We start from the raw sequence: 16328 nt of genomic DNA, 5'->3' as shown, positions 1-16328 counted from the left end.
ACAGACTTAAGCACACAGATGGTAGCTGTTTTTTTTTTTAATTCCTCGGTCATTTGTCTGAGAAGCCATTTGAAGTTCCCTCAAGAGTACAGGTGTTCCCTTTGTTAGTCCTGTTGTTCTGGAGTGCCACGTTTTCTCCTCTTATATGGTAGTGATGGACTCAGCCAGCTTTCCACATTTCCTGAAGTCTTTAAAACATCATAACCATGCTATGTTTAACCTAAGTTGAAATAAGACTGTTCTTTTTTATTTAAGACTGATTTATTGTCACATTTTACATTTTGGTAATAAAAAACTACCAGGCAGGAGTGGAAGTGCTGGACCTCCTGGGGTGCGGGGGGCCTTTGGCTTACAAAAGGAAGTCTGTCCCAGAGATTAGTAGCCTAGATAGACACTGGCTCTCATTTCCATATCCTTTCCTTTTAGATATTTGTCTGATACCTCCCCTTCTGTGGTGTAAATCAGCTCCTCATTGCTAGCCCCTCCATTTCATCAGATGTTAGACGTGTGCATTTAAAAACTGTAGGAAATAGATTTAATATGATAGGTGATTTAATTGAGTATTTTACAACAAATGTGTATTCCTCGAGGAATACTGTTCCTGATAGAAATGATTCTTCTTGGCATTGCAGTGATCATAGATGTGATCACAAGCAGAGCTGCTTGTTTATGGTAGAGGATCTATGCTAGAACATAACTGAAAACGAAGGCAGATAAGTTTATTTTTAGTCACAATGATTTGAGCCTTTTTCCCTGTGTTGAGTTCAAGGACTCAAGGTAACTTTCCCAGATTTGTACATTATATGTCATTTTAAGCATAAAGTTAAAGACCTTAACACTCAAAAAGGGATCAAAGCATTGTTATCAATGATAATGGTTATAGGAAATGTTTATTTCTTTTTTGTTTGTTTATAGTAAATCTGATATGTCTCGCTTGCGATTAGCTGCTGGTAGTGCCATAATGAAGCTTGCTCAGGAACCTTGTTACCATGAAATTATAACCCCAGAACAGTTCCAGCTCTGTGCACTTGTTATTAATGTAAGTAGTCCTCTTACTTTTGTCAATTACTTGGCCTTCAAAGTTAAATACATTTACTTTCTATGGATACAGATCCATTTACTGTGTGCACAAAGGAATTGCTATTATAACTATGCTAACTAAACATCTTCTAAGTATTGTTATGTATTCTCCAATAAATCATTTTTTAAAAATGAGGACTTTTGGAACAAACTGCTCTTTAGTAAATGTTTTCCAGTTTTTTTTTCTGAACTAGGTTATTTTGTCATGGTTTTAAAAGTACTGACATTTTTATTGAAGTATTTTTGGTTTTATGCTGCTGTAGGATGAGTGCTACCAAGTAAGGCAGATATTTGCGCAGAAGTTGCATAAGGCTCTCGTGAAGTTACTGCTCCCATTGGAGTATATGGCGATCTTTGCCTTGTGTGCCAAAGATCCTGTGAAGGAGAGAAGAGCACATGCACGACAGTGTTTACTAAAAAATATCAGTATACGCAGGGAATACATTAAACAGAATCCCATGGCTACTGGTAAGTAATTTTGAAAGCTCCAAGTATGCAAGTGTGTCTTGTGAGTGTATCGATTTGTAGGGGGCGTTTATTTCATATCTTTCCATTGTAGTATATTTATAAGAACACTACAGTTTTTATAGAATGCCGTTGCTATAGTTGTGATGTACTTAACATCTAAAATCCTGGTTTCTGAGTGTTATATATGATATATAAAACTGTTTGGAGGAATTGTATTTTTCTTACGGGATCAGCAGTGTGGCTTGATTTAAACACATTGCTCAGATGTCAGAGATAAGAGAATTATTTTCCCAGCTTTACGAAGGACTCACTGTATAATCTCAAATTATCCTTTTGGCTTTAATAACTTTCAGCACTGAAATGCATTTCAGTATCATCTAGATAGCAGGTTGCCTATAATTTTAAAATAACTGAGGAAGAGATGGAAACTGGAGTGGTTTGAATGCAAAATTAGAGGGGCATTTTGTAAAAGCTATTATGGCTATTGTTAATAATAATGTTTTCACTTCAGAGAAATTATTATCACTGTTGCCTGAATATGTAGTTCCATATATGATTCACCTGCTAGCCCATGATCCAGATTTTACAAGATCACAAGATGTTGATCAACTTCGTGATATTAAAGAGTAAGTCATGTTGATTTTCAAGAATTTTAGAAACTTTTACTTATTGAAAAATGATAAATTTTTTCCTGTTACTATTCCCATTAAAATAAAAACTTCTTTGTGGTTTTGTTTATTATAAATTTCATCCTAGAAAATTTTCCCCATCTGTCAGGTTCTTTTTGATTCTTTTGTTTCCTGTTTGCAATTAACTGAGACTTTGAAACAGGTTAGTTTGGTTATTTTAGTTTTTATATTATTTTCACTATTTGTATTAAGATAGGTTTCAGTTACATCAGCTCGATAATTTTGAAAGCCATGTAGTAAAAATTTCTCTCCTTGAAACTAAACTATACTTTCATACTCAAAAGATGCCTTAAAAATAAGCATGTACACATGAGAAATTCTGTGGCAGGATTATGGTAGTACAAAATTAGGCTTGTTACACCAGTCACAGAGAGATTTGTATCTAGTGGAAACACAGGCAAGTGAACAGTTAAAAAACACTTGTTGAATAAGTGGTACTTGTGTAAAACAGAGCTTTGTATATGATACAAGGTGAAAGAGTGAGAGGCAACCTAAGTTTGTCTACAGATGACTGCCAATAAACTTTTTTTAATGGGGAATCAAGAATTGATTTGTTTTGCTTTTAAATTCCACACCACAACATTTTACTGAAAATGAAGTGATTTTTAATCTATAGGTAAAGGACTTTTTAAATGATACTCAGGTTGTTTTTTACAAGTTTGGTTTTAAAATAGATTTGAATTCACAGTAGATCTTACACACAATGATTTCAATAAATCAAGCCCTCCAGAGCACAATGTGGAGGTGTAACAATTATGTGATGACTTCTTAATAGTGCAAGAGTACAAAGACCTTTGAAAGAAATTAATCTTTCTACAGTATTAATCCCTAAAAGCAGTTTTTCTTTATAGATGACAGCAGTATTGCCAGTTTCATTTACTTTTACTTTATAAAAGAACTCCCAGAGGAAGAACTTTCTGGAGGTTTTCCCTGATATATACAGCTATATTTTCTGTTGTGCTTATAACATCTGCACAGTATGGCACATCCAGATCCAGATTCTTATGATCAAAGGCCTTCATAACTGCCTCTTCCGTGTACTCTCTGAGGTCAGTCAGATTCATAACCATTCCTGCAACAGGATAAGTGTTCATAACTGTGCCCATAGTCATTTGGATTGTTGAATTTCCCAAACAATTTCAGATTTTCATTACTCGGAGGTTTGCTATAGAGCTGATGGGTTGTGCTGAGGGAGACAAGGTGGGACAGTTAGGCCCAGTGGCCAATGATAACCACATTGATTGCCTTGCCTCCGACCTCCAGGAAACTTTAAAGCAGTATGTACTTTCTCTCCTCTTATCATGATTTTGCTTTGCACTCTTAAACTGGTATCCTCAACTTGTATATGAAAGTATTACAGGGGGGCACCTGGGTGGTTAAGTTGGTTGAGTGTCTGCCTTCATCTTAGGTCGTGATCCTGGGGTCCTTACTTTCTCTCCTCTTACCATGATTTTGCTTTGCACTCTTAAACTGGTATCCTCAACTTGTATATGGAAGTATTATAGGGGCGCCTGGGTGGTTAAGTTGGTTGAGTGTCTTCAGCTTAGGTCGTGATCCCGGGGTCCTAGGATCAAGACCCACAACAGACTCCCTGCTCAGTGGGGAGCCTGCTTCTCTCTCTCACTTCCCTCTGAACTCCCTCTCTCCCTCTCTCTCAAATAAATAAAATCTTTTAAAAATAAATAAATAATTGTATTATGATTTTTATATGTGTGGCATTAAACCTTAATCCTTATCTCATTTAAGTTTGTAATCAACATTTATCTCTACAGCTTTCGTCACTGAAAATGTGTTAATATCTTAATTCGAAGAGGTGTTACATCTATATCTTGTCCAACGTTACTGTTAAGCATTGGTCTATGAGCTCCTTACATTTTGAGGGCTTGTCATTTCATTGTTGCTGCTTCCAATACATCATCCCAGTAATATAGTCTTTCTATTTCAAATGCTTGAAAATAAGTCAACATTTTTAAAAAAAAATTTTTTTAGGGCTTTTAGTTGATCTGTATTTTAAGAAGCCATATAATTAGGTTCTAGTCCCAGCTGTATGACTGAAAACTTTACTTCTCTGGCTCTCAGTTACCTTACCCATAACATGCAGGAGATAAAATAATTCCCAAAATGTCTTCCAGTTCTTATTTTTGTCTTGTAAATGTTTACATTTGTATTTACAGGTTTTTTTTCTTTAAAAACGTTTAGTTTGGCATTTCCCAGAAAGCACTTCCATAAAACAAAAACATGATGTATGTGTTTGCCTAGGACACAGGATCTAGATAGAGGTCTAGAGGACGTTTTTAGTATATTTCAGTTGCAAAGCAGTCATGTGGAAGAAGGATTAGACTTAAGAGAGAGAACTGATGTGGGAAAAAGAGTACTGACTGGTCTAGAAGTAACTGGAGTTAGAAATGAACTCACTGGCACATGTTTTCTGTCTAGCAGGCAGCATTTTTTAGGATCTTTAAACAATCAAGTTAGCATGTAATTTGAAGTGTAAAATTACATGTTTTTTAAAGTGTGGTTTTTAACTGTGTGGAAATTATTAACTTATTGTGTCACTGTTTGGCTATTCAGAGTGTTTTATGGTTTCATATAAATTTCAGAATTATTTCTCCTAATTTTGTGAAAAATGCCATTGGTAAGGATTGCATTGAATCTGTAGGTTGCTTTGAAATAGTATGGACATTTAATATTCTTCCAGTCCATGAACATGGAATATCTTTCGATATATTTCTAGGTTTTGCAGTATCTTTCATTAATGTCTTAAGTTTTTGATATATAGATCTTTCATCTCCTTGGCTAAGTACATTCCTAGGTGTCATTCTTTTTGATGCACTTATAAATGGGAATGTTTTCTTAATTTCTCTTTCCGATAATTATTAATGTAAAAAGTACAAGGTTTTTGTGTATTGATTTTGTATTATGCAACTTTATTGGATATGTTTATTCTATTCAGTTTTCCGATGGAGTCTTTAGGATTTTTTGTGTATAATACCATCTCATCTGCAACTAGTGACAGTTTTACTTCTTCCTTTTCAGTTTAGATGCCTTTATTTCTTTTTCTTGCCTAATTGTTCTGGCTAGGACTTCCAGTACTTTGTTGAATAAAAGTGGTGAAGAGTGGATATCCTTGTCTTATTCTTGATCTTAGAGGAAAAGCTTTAGCTTTCACCATTGAGTATGATGTTATACGTGGTCTTTGTTATGTTGAAGTATGTTCCCTCTGTACCCACTTTGTTGAGAGTTTTTCATCATAAATGGTTGTTGAATTTTGTCATTCACTTTTTCTATATATGTTGAGATGATCGTAGCAATTTTTATCCTTTATTTTGTTAATGTGGTGTACAGCTGAACCGTGCTTCTATCCATGGAGTAAAGCCCACTCAGTCATGGTGTATGATCCTTTCATTAATGTATTGTTGAACTCAGTTCCCTAATACTTTGTTGAAGATTTTTGTTTCTAAGTTCATCAGAGATATTGGTCTGTAGTTTTTCTTTTCTGTGGCCTCCTTGCCTTGTTTTGGTATCAGGGTACTGCTAGCCTTGTAAAATGATTTTTTGGAAGCATCCCCTCCTCTTCTCTTTTCTAGATGAATTTGAGAAGAATTGGTGGTAGTTCTTCTTTGAATGTTGATAGAATTCACCAGGGAAGCCATATGGTCCTAGACTTTTGTTTGTTGGGCAGTTTTCAGTTACTAATTCAATCTCCTTCCTAGTAATTGATCTTTCAGATTTTCTGTTCCCTGTGATCCAGTCTTGGTAAGTTGTATATTTCTAAGAGTTTATCCATTTCTTTGGAATGTTCAGTTTGTTAGCATGTATTTTTCATAGCATTCTGTTATGGTCCTTTGTACTTCTGTGGTATTAGTCGTAACCTTTCGTCTTTGATTTCTGATTTTTGAGTCCTCTTTTTTCCTTCATCAGTCTAGCTAAAGATTTGTCAATTTTCTCTTCTCAAACAGCTCTTAGTCTCATCCATTTTTTTTTCCTATTGTCATTTTAGTCTATTTCACTTATTTCTGCTCTGAATTTTGTTATTTCCTTACTTCTTCTATCAACTTTGGACTCTATTTGTTCTTCTTTTCTCCTAGCTCCTTAGGTATAAAATTAGTTTCTTTCTGGAGATAGGTGTTTATCACTATGAATTTCACTCTTAGAGCTTCCCTGGTTGGATGCCTTTGCTGCATCCCATAAATCTTGGTATGTTAATTTCCATTGTTGTTTGTCTCAGGTATACCCTTTATTTCTCTCTTGATTTTTCCTTTGACCCAGTGATTGTTCAGTAGCATGTTGTTGAATCTATACATATTTGTGAATTTTTCAGTGTTCTTTGTGTAATTAATTTCTGATTTCATACCATTATAGTCAGAAAAGATGGTTGATATTATTCAATCTCAAATTCATTAAGACTTGTTTTGTGGCCTAACATATGATCTGTTTTGGAAAATGTTCCATGTGCACTTAAGAAAAATGTGTATTTGTTGCTTTGGTATGGAATGTTCTGTAAATATCTGTTAAGTCCATCTGGTCTAAAATGTCCTTTAAGACCATGTGTTTTCTTCTTGGTTTTTCTTTTTCTTTTTTTTTTTTTTTTTTAAGATTTTATTTATTTGACAGAGATCACAAGCAGGCAGAGAGGCAGACAGAGAGAGAGGAGGAAGCAGGCTCCCTGCTGAGCAGAGAGCCCGATGCGGGGCTCGATCCCAGGACCCTGAGATCATGACCTGAGCCGAAGGCAGTGGCTTAACCCACTGAGCCACCCAGGCGCCCCTCTTCTTGGTTTTTCTGTCTGATGATTTGTTCATTTGACTAATTGGGGTATTAGAGTCCCCATATATCAATAATTATAAATACAGTTATTGTATTTCTCTTTTTAGGTCTGTTAATATTTGCTTTATATATTTAGGTGCTCCTAAATTATGTTGGGTGCATAAATATTTACAAAGGTTATATCTACTTCTTTGTTGACCCCTTTCTCATTACGTGTTACTTTTTTTGTGTATTATTACAGTCATTTTAAAGTGTATTTTGTCTGATACAAATGTAGATACTAAAGCTTTATTTTGGTTTCTATTTGCATGTAGTATCTTTTTCCATCTCTTCACTTTCACTGGGTGTGTCTCTTGTAGGCATCATATAGATGAGTCTTGTTTTTTTAATCCATCCAGCCATTCTGTTGTCTTTTGGTTAGAGAATTTAATGCATGTACATTCAAGGTAGTTATAGGTAGGTGTGCTTATTGCCATTTTGTTAATTGTTTTGTGGCTGTTTTTGTAGTTCTTCCCTATTCTTCTTTTGCTTATTTACTGTGTGGTTTAATGATTCTTTAGTAGAATGCTTATATTCCTTTCTCTTTATCTTTTGTGTATTTACTGTAGGTTTTTATTTCTTGGTTACCATGGTGCTTACATACAGCTTATAATGGTATAAGTTGATAACAACTTAAGTTTGATCCCATTGTAAATCTCAGCTTTTTTTTTTTATTTCATGGGATGCTATTTTATTTATTTATTTATTAAAGATTTTATTTATTTGAGAGAGAGAAGGAGCGGGAGTCCCCATAGAGAGAGGAGCAGGAGTGGGGAGAGAAGGAATGGGGAGTCCCCTGCTCCCCACTGAGCAGGGAGCCTGGTATGGAGCTCCTTCCAGGGACTTGGGGATCATGACGTGAACCAAAGGCAGACACTTAACTTGACTGAGCCACCAGGTGCCCTTAAATCTCAACATTTTAACTCTCTTACCCACATTTTATGTTTTTGATGTTACAGTTAGCATCTTTTTATCTTGTGTATCTGTTAATTACTGAATCATAGTTACTTTTACTACTTTTGTCTTTTAACCTTCATGCTAGCTTTATAAGTAATTCACTACCTTTACTATACTATATATTTACCTTTCCAGTGATACTATTTCACATGTTTTGTTGTTACTAAATAGGGCCTTTCTTTTCTACTTAAAGAAGTCCCTTTGATATCTACAGTGTTTGTGCGGAACAGTGCGTTAGGTAGTCCTATGGGGATTCCCATAAAAAAATTTCCCATTTTTTTTCTCTTGTTGCTTATAATATTCTCTTCCTGTCTTTAACTTTTGACATTTTAATTGTAATGTGTCTTGGTGTCTGTCTCTTCGGGTTCATATGTTTTGGAACTTCTGGGCTTCCTGGATCTGGCGTCTGTTTCCATCCCTGTGTTCAGGAAGTGTCAGCTATATTTCTTCAAATAAGATTTCTGCTGCTTTCTTCCTCTTCTGAAAGCTCTACAATTCAAATATTAGTCCATTTGATATCCTTTGATTTCCTGAAGCTATTTTCACTTTTTATTTCCTTTATTTTTCTTTTTTGTGCTTTGATTGGGTAAGTTCTACTGCCTTTGCTTTAGGTTGACTGATCCTTACTTTCTGTTTCATATCTGGTCTGCTGTTGAACCCCTTTGTTGTATTTTTCAGTTCCATTATTATAATCTTCAGCTCTAGGAGTTCTTTTTTTTTTCTTTAAAGATTTTGTTTATTTATTTGACAGAGAGAGAGGGAACACAAGCGGGAGGGAGTGTAGAGGGAGAGAGCCCATTGTGGAGCTCGATTTCAGGACCCTGGGACCGTGACCTGAGCCAAAGACAGACACTTATGACTGAGCCACCCAAGCGCCTGGCAGCTGTTTGACTTCTCTTTGGTATTTTGTTAAATTTCATCCCTATTCAAGTTCTCACTCTGTTCATCCAGTCTCCTCCCCAGTTTGGTGAGCATTTTATGACCATTACTTTGAACTCAATAAATTTACTTACCTTCCTTTCATTAAGGCTTTTTTATGAGGTTTTATCTTATTCTTTCATTTGGAACATATTCCTCTGTTTCTTCATTTTGCTTGAACCCTGAATAGGTTTCTGGACAGTAAATGAAACAGCCATTTTTTCTAGTCTTGAAGGAATGAAGGAGGAGTTGAACCTTTCTATTCAGCTCTTGCCTAGCTCTTGGTCGTCTCTCAAAACTTTTAGTTTATCCAAGCAGCCTGTTATATTTTTAATAGCTCCCGGTAGTTACGGATGTGCCAAGAGCCGTCAGTGTCCCTCCCATAATGGAGGATCTCTGCACCTAGATTCAGATTGACTGGAAGCCAGACCTTCAGGCAGCTGCATTTAAAAGTATGCAGATATATTACAATCCTGAGGGCCCAGGAACATAAGTCTCACTGACTACCAGAGCCTGGTAATCCTGATGTATGTCCCCTAATTGGCATTCATAAAAACTGGGGTTCCAAATGAGTATATGAGCCCTCTTCTGGGAGATAGCAACAAGCTGGAGAAAGCGCACCAACATGACGTTTATAGCCTTTGTTCCTTGAGGAAGTGCCATAGGTCACTAAATGTGTGGCAAACCTAAGTCCTGCCCGTGGTCCAAAGCTCCAGAACAGAGCGGCCTTTTGACAGGAAAAACAGGATCTTAGCCTGCCAACAGTGGTCCCTCTGATTACCACAGTCCCTTGGGACCCTGGAATTCAAGCCCCTCCAGCCACCACAGCCAGGTGATTAAGGGGTGCCCCGTGAGCATCAGGCACCAGACTTAAAGCTCTCTTCCAAGAGACCCTACTCTGGAACGTGGCAGAGGGTGAGTATGAAGATAGCACATGCCCTCCAAGTCCCTGGAAAGGATTTCAGTCAGCCTCTAGATGATTGTTTTAATTAGAAGCCTACCCCTTAGGTCACAGTTATGATGACTGGCTAATAGGCCTACTTCACAGAAAACCCAGGCCCTGGGTCAGTTGCCTTTTTCTGTGCCTGGGAGGGGTGGTAGCTGGTAGCTGTTTTTTGTTACAGTCCTTTGGGACCCAGGAACATAAGCCCCAATGACCACCAGTGTCAGGTGATGTAGAAGTGTCCCTTGGCAGCAGTCACAAAAATTGGGGCCCCAGGGAGGGGTCTGAATTCCTTTCTAGGTGATTATTACATTCCCATGTGACCAGACGCACAAGTTTCTTTGCTCTTCAGAGCCAGGTGTTCAAACCTGTGTGGGCAGCACCCACAAAAATCAGGGCACCAGACATGTGTAAAGGTTCCCTTCTGGGAGCTACTTGTTCTCTGGAGCACAACAAAGGGAGAATGTAAAGATGGTACTCCCCAGTCTCTGTTCTGAAGAGTGTTCCAGCAGACTCCTAGATGTGTAAGTTGAATTAGATGCCTGCCCCTCGGGGTTAGGTTTTAAGCAGGTTAACGTTCTTCACTTTAAGCTGCTTCTGAGCTGGGCCCTAGAGTGGGTCAGTTCCAGCACACAAACATTTTAAGTGGTATTTCTCCGGATCACTACGGGCTTTTGGGGCCCACTATGGGACATTTTAAGGACTCATCTCTGAAATTTCTGTTTTAGAAGTTGGGGTGACCAGTGTGGGATTTGAACCTTTTACCCCTCAGGAAGAAGCTCCAGGTATTTGAGTTCCTTCCAGTTGTGGGTCACAGCACCAGGTGTGGGGTTTCTGGTGAGATTGTGTTGTAGCCTCTCCTACCCATTTTGATGTGTTTTTTCTCTTGTTTGCCTAATGTGTAGTCATCACTGAGTCACCTTTAGGTTTTTTAAGAGGTAATTGGTTCCATATGTAGCTTAGATGCAGTATGTTCCTGAGAGGAGGTGAGTTTGGGGTCTTACTACATCACCATCTTGAATCAGACCAAGTTCTCTGTTTCTTATTGCTCTTCTGGCTTTTCCCCATTATTGAAAATAAGTTACTGAAGGGGTGCCTGGGTAGCTCAGTTCATTAAGCATCCAAGTCTTGATTTCAGGCCAGGTCATGATCTCAGGGTTGTGGGATTGATCCCTGCATCAGAATCCATGCTCAGCAGGGAGTCAGCTTGAAGATTCTTTCCCTTTGCCCCTCCCCCCATTCGTGCTCACTCTCACGCTTTCTCTTTCTCTCTGAAATAAATACATACATCTTTCAACAAAAGAAGCTAAGATATTGAAATTTCAGATTATTATGCAGAATCATGTATTTCTCTTCAATTCTGTCAATTTTTGCTTATGTAATTTGGGGACACTTAGGTTTGTATGTAATAGTAATATCTTTTTGCTGAATTGAACCTTTTATCAGTGTAGTACTTCTGGGTCTCTTACAATCTTTTTTTAGCTTAAATCTGTTTTGTCTGATCATAAAATAGCTACCAGCCCTCTTTTGGTTATTATTTTCATGAAATATGTTTTTTATCCTTTCACTTTCAGATCCTTTGTGGTTTTACTTCTAAAGTGAGTCTCTTGCAGACAGATATAGGCCGATCTTTTTTTTCTTTCTTTTCTTTTTCCATTCTGCTTATCTCTGCCTTTTGATTGGGGGCTTTAATCTATTTTAATTTGAAGTAATTACCAGTAAAGGTTATTTCTGCCATACAACTATTTGTTTTCTCTCTTATATATGTTGTTATTTAATATCCTTCATTACAGCTTCTCTCTTTTGTATTTACTTTTTTGTAGTGAGCCTTTTTGATTCCCTTTTCTGTATTTTTAGTTACTTTCTTAGAGATTCCAAATAATATTTGTAACAACCTAGATTGAACAGTAGCAGCCTAGTTACAGTAGTACACAAACCCTGTCCTACACATCTCTATCCTTCTCCCTTTAGTATTGATATTGTGATAGAAATTATATCTTTTTACATTATTTCCATTCACATAGATGGAATTATTCATGCATTTTCCATTAAAGTCTTTATGTAAAAATAGTTAAAATTGAAAGTACAGTAATGCTGGCTTTTACATTTACTTACGTGATTACCTGTAGTATTTGCTAGTGTTCTTTCTTTCTTCTTTTGGTTTTAAGTTACAGTCTAGTGTCCTTTTTTTTCAGCCTGAAGAACTCACTTTAATAGTTCCTCTAAAACAGGCCTATTAAAAATGAACTCCCTTAACCTAGTGCTGTATTTCCCCCTTACAGTAGACTCTCAAAACATTTACATAGAATGTAGGCAAAAAAGTATGCATTCGTTATCATCAAACAATTTCTCCCCTGTTGACGACAGTTAAGAAGTAAGTCCCATGGCTGCTTGAGAATCATCCTGGGAACTGTTACAAACAGGCCTTTCCCAAGATTTGTAAGTTCCCCAGGGCTTCTGATGTTCATCCTGATTTGGAATTCACTTTTACTTAGAAATTCAGGTGTTCCCTTCAAATACTTTATGTGTTAAATGAGTATACAATACTAAGTGGAAGAGCAAAAATAGTTTGAGATGTGATTGCTTAGCTGAATGACTGGTTGCCGTGCACATGCAATTCGGAGCCATGTCACAGCAGAATTCCATACAAATCCTAGACCTGCACAATTTGCAAATAGAGTGGAAAGACTTGCTGCCTGCTGGTTTCCTCGTCATTGCTGGGCAGTGACACATGTCAGATCATCTAAATGTCTGTTGAATCCCTACAGAATGAATCTTTCAATGCCTTCTGAAACTGCCAGATTTTCTTATATTAAACTATGTTTCATTTTTAATATTTTATGGTTTAGTTTATATTTTACTCTTTTTTTTTTATATCCAAACAACAGACCTTCCCAATAAGATGTTTAATCCATTAAGCAAAACACCTACACTTAGTCTCTTAATAGGCAAATATGTTCATCATTTAGGTGCCTATGGTTCATGCTTGAAGTTTTAATGACAAAGAATGAAAACAATAGCCATGCCTTTATGAAGAAGATGGCAGAGAACATCAAGTTAACAAAAGATGCCCAGTCTCCAGATGAATCCAAGACAAATGAAGTAAGATATGTGTTAGGCCAGTATGTATTAAGATAATTACAGGAAAAAATACTACGGTCCTTATCCCACTTGTTTTTCCTATTACATAATAAATCAGATTACAGAATGTTCCTAAAAATACGTATTTATGGTCAGTTTTATTGTGTTTTATTATAATTGAATTCCATTATTTGAGGACTGTTTATTACCCTGAAAAGGACATTAAAACTAATACAGAGCAGGGGGATAAACTAATGAAATTTACTATTCTGTAGCTGTCTTAAAATTTTTAATAAGTTACAGACAAGTAGATACTCCTTTCTGTATGTTTCCCTTGGGTTTAGTTGAATTGGTTTGTTTTTAATGCATACTCGACACTCATGTTAATTAGGTAAAGGGTGTTTTTGTTTGTTTTTTATTTTTTGTTTTTACCAGGAGGCTACATAAGAAGAAATGCAAACACAAATGTGAACTGTTGGAGGAATAAATAATATCCGCCTATCCCTCTTTTGATTTCATTTTATACATCAGGTAGAATTTGTACTTGTGGTTATTTTGTGCTACTGAAAGTTATATGTGATCTTTCTTTCCTCCTTAGAAACTTTATACAGTATGTGATGTGGCTCTCTGTGTTATAAATAGTAAAAGTGCTTTGTGCAATGCAGAATCACCAAAGGATCCAGTCCTTCCAATGAAATTTTTTACACAACCTGAAAAGGTAATTTTTTTCTCTTTATTGTTCTACCACACTAAACTGATTTAAATTTCAGATACATCAACCCTAGTGGGAAATAGTGGATTGTCTTGACTACAAAGTAAGAAATACCTCTTCATATTTATATCAAGGAATGGGAGGTTGTCTTCCAAAGCCCTGAACAAACACCATTCTCATCTTGCAGAGTACGAGAATGCAAATAAAGCTTTAAGGTGGTGCTCTTCCTTGAGCTCTTCCTTCTGGATATTTCTATTATGGAAAAGGAGTTTTCAGATATCTTAAATTATTTTAATTTCATTTTATTAAAACACTGTATTTTATTAGGCAAGAAATAAAATGGTATAAATATTATAAATACATATATAATAGAGATATTATATATACACACACACATGAAATAAAATGTTAGAATTAACAGAACTGGTCTCAGCAGATGATAAACCAGTATTCTAATCAACAGCTTCTAACTCAAGGGACTTTAGACTCTTCTAAGCTCTTCTAAGCCTCAGTTTCTGTTTCTCTAAAATTCAGGTGATAATACCTATGAACAATTATTAATACTATGTCTATAATTTTATGTTTATAAGAGTTTGTCACATAGTAAGCATTCAATAGATGGTAGTAATAATACATCATTAGTTCTGCTACCAGCAAATTAAATCTTCCATGTAAGTAAATTTTCCAGCTAACTAAAGCTCTTTGTTTTCCAACTAAACTTTTTTTTTTAAGTTTTCTATTTATTTCCTGCTTTAAGGAAGTATTTGGAACTTCAGCCTTCCTGTGCTTTGTTTAAAAAACAGAATCTTAATTTTTTTTTTTTTCTTTAAAATTAAGTAGGCTTCGTACCCAACATGGGGCTTGAACTCAGGACGCTGAGGTCAGGAGTCACATGCTCTTACCAACTGAGCCAGACAACCTCAGAGTCCTAAATATTTTTAATTGGAAAGAATACATCATTTAAAAATGTTTTACACACTTTTCAAACTTTAAGATATGCTTCAGGGTAATACCCTCCCTTAGAGTATTTTACAGAACATGCCCAGGAAATGGAGCTTCTTACTTTTAATGTCATACTTTGACAAAAATTTTAAACAGATTTTCTTTAATTTAGTATTCAGCACTTAGTTTGCCTGGTTTTTGATAGGAATAATAAAGATTGCAAAGTTATTTGCTCTCTAATTTAATAGGCACTGGTCTTTTTGAGTAGTCCTACCTGAGCTCTTGAATTTAAATTTACTTTTATTATTGACTTTAGACTTTATTAGGGTTATTGTGACCAGAATAGTACCCAAATAGAACCTTCATATAAGGGGTGCCTAGGTGGCTCAGGTCATCTCAGGGTCCCGGGATCAAGTCCTACATCAGACTCCCTGTTCAGCAGGGAATCTGTTTCTCCCTCTCTCTCTACCTACTACTCCACCTGCTTGTGGTCTCTCTTTGTCAAATAGATAAATTTTTTAAAAAATCTTCATATAATGGTGATCCCATCATTAAGAATTAAAATTGTTGGGATGCCTGGCTATCTCGGTTGGGCATCTGCCTTTGGCTCGGGTCATGATCCCAGGGTCCTAGGATCAAACCCCACTTCAGGAGCTCTCCCCAGCAGGGAGTCTGCTTCTCCCTCTCAATCTCCTTCTATCCTCTCCTTCTCTCTCTCTCTCTCTCAAATAAATAAATAAATAAATCTTTTAAAAGTGGGGGATTAAATGGGGCACCTGGCTGGCTCAGTCATTAGAACATGTGATGCTCATTTCTCGGGACTCGATCAGGGTCATGAGCTCAAGCCCCATGTTGGATGTGAAGCCTCCTTTTAAAAAAGAAAACAAAGAATTAAATTGCTATTTGTAAGTACACCAAAGTTGAGTTGGTTTTGTTTCGTTTTAGTTCATGTAGGTAAAACTGAAATTTAGTGTTTTTAGCCTTCTTAAGAACTAGGTTGTTTGCTTTTTGTTTTTTGTTGTTGTTGTTTTTAATTAACATGTAATTTATTATTTATGCCAGGGGTACAGGTCTGTGAATCATCAGTCTTACACAATTCGTAGCACTCACCATAGAACATACCCTCCCCAGTGTCCATCACCCAACCCATTGCTCCCCCCGCCAAACCCCTAGCAGCCCTCAGTTTGTTTCTTGGGATAAGAGGCTCTTACCATTTGTCTCCTTCCCTAACCCCATCTTGTTTCATTTTTTCCCTCCCTACCCCCCACGACCCCCAACCCTGCCTCTCAAATTCGTCATATCAGGGAGAACATATGATAATTGTCTTTCTCTGATTAACTTACTTCACTTAGCATAATACCCTTAGTTGTATCCATGTAGTTGGAAATGATAGGATTTCAGGGGTTTTAATGGCTGCATAGTATTCCATTGTATATACACACAACATCTTCTTTATCCTGTTGATGGACATCTAGGTTCTTTCCATAGTTTGGCTACTGTGGACATTGCTGCTATAAACATACGGGTGCACCGTGCCCCTTCTGATCACTACATTTGTATCTGTAGGGTAAATACTGAGCAGTGCGATTGCTGGGTCATAGGGTAGCTCTGTTTTCAACTTTTTGAGGAACCTCCATACTGAAGAACTAGGTGTTTTTGTTTGTTTGTTTGTTTGTTTGTTTTTTCAATAAGCAGCTTTCCTCATTTCCTTTTCTCATATGTTGCTTTTAAT

The 16328-nt window shown here is 36.5% G+C and overlaps 1 protein-coding gene across 3 annotated transcripts in view; it reads left to right on the top strand.

The window, feature by feature from the left end:
• PDS5A (PDS5 cohesin associated factor A) overlaps nucleotides 1-16328 on the top strand; it is a 141801-nt gene that overhangs the window by 108176 nt on the left and 17297 nt on the right. For 2 of the 3 annotated variants that reach the window (XM_032334124.1, XM_032334125.1), the window contains exons 24-28: nucleotides 916-1039; nucleotides 1344-1548; nucleotides 2060-2174; nucleotides 12831-12963; nucleotides 13541-13660. In XM_032334124.1, coding sequence (XP_032190015.1) covers nucleotides 916-1039; nucleotides 1344-1548; nucleotides 2060-2174; nucleotides 12831-12963; nucleotides 13541-13660 — 697 coding nt within the window. Of the gene's footprint in view, nucleotides 1-915; nucleotides 1040-1343; nucleotides 1549-2059; nucleotides 2175-12830; nucleotides 12964-13540; nucleotides 13661-16328 lie in introns of those variants that run through there. The other variant, XM_032334126.1, reaches the window with a different exon arrangement.

This window comes from Mustela erminea, chromosome 2, assembly GCF_009829155.1.
Source record: "Mustela erminea isolate mMusErm1 chromosome 2, mMusErm1.Pri, whole genome shotgun sequence".
Classification (NCBI taxonomy): domain Eukaryota; kingdom Metazoa; phylum Chordata; class Mammalia; order Carnivora; family Mustelidae; genus Mustela; species Mustela erminea.
This window is presented reverse-complemented; position numbering and strand designations above follow the sequence as displayed.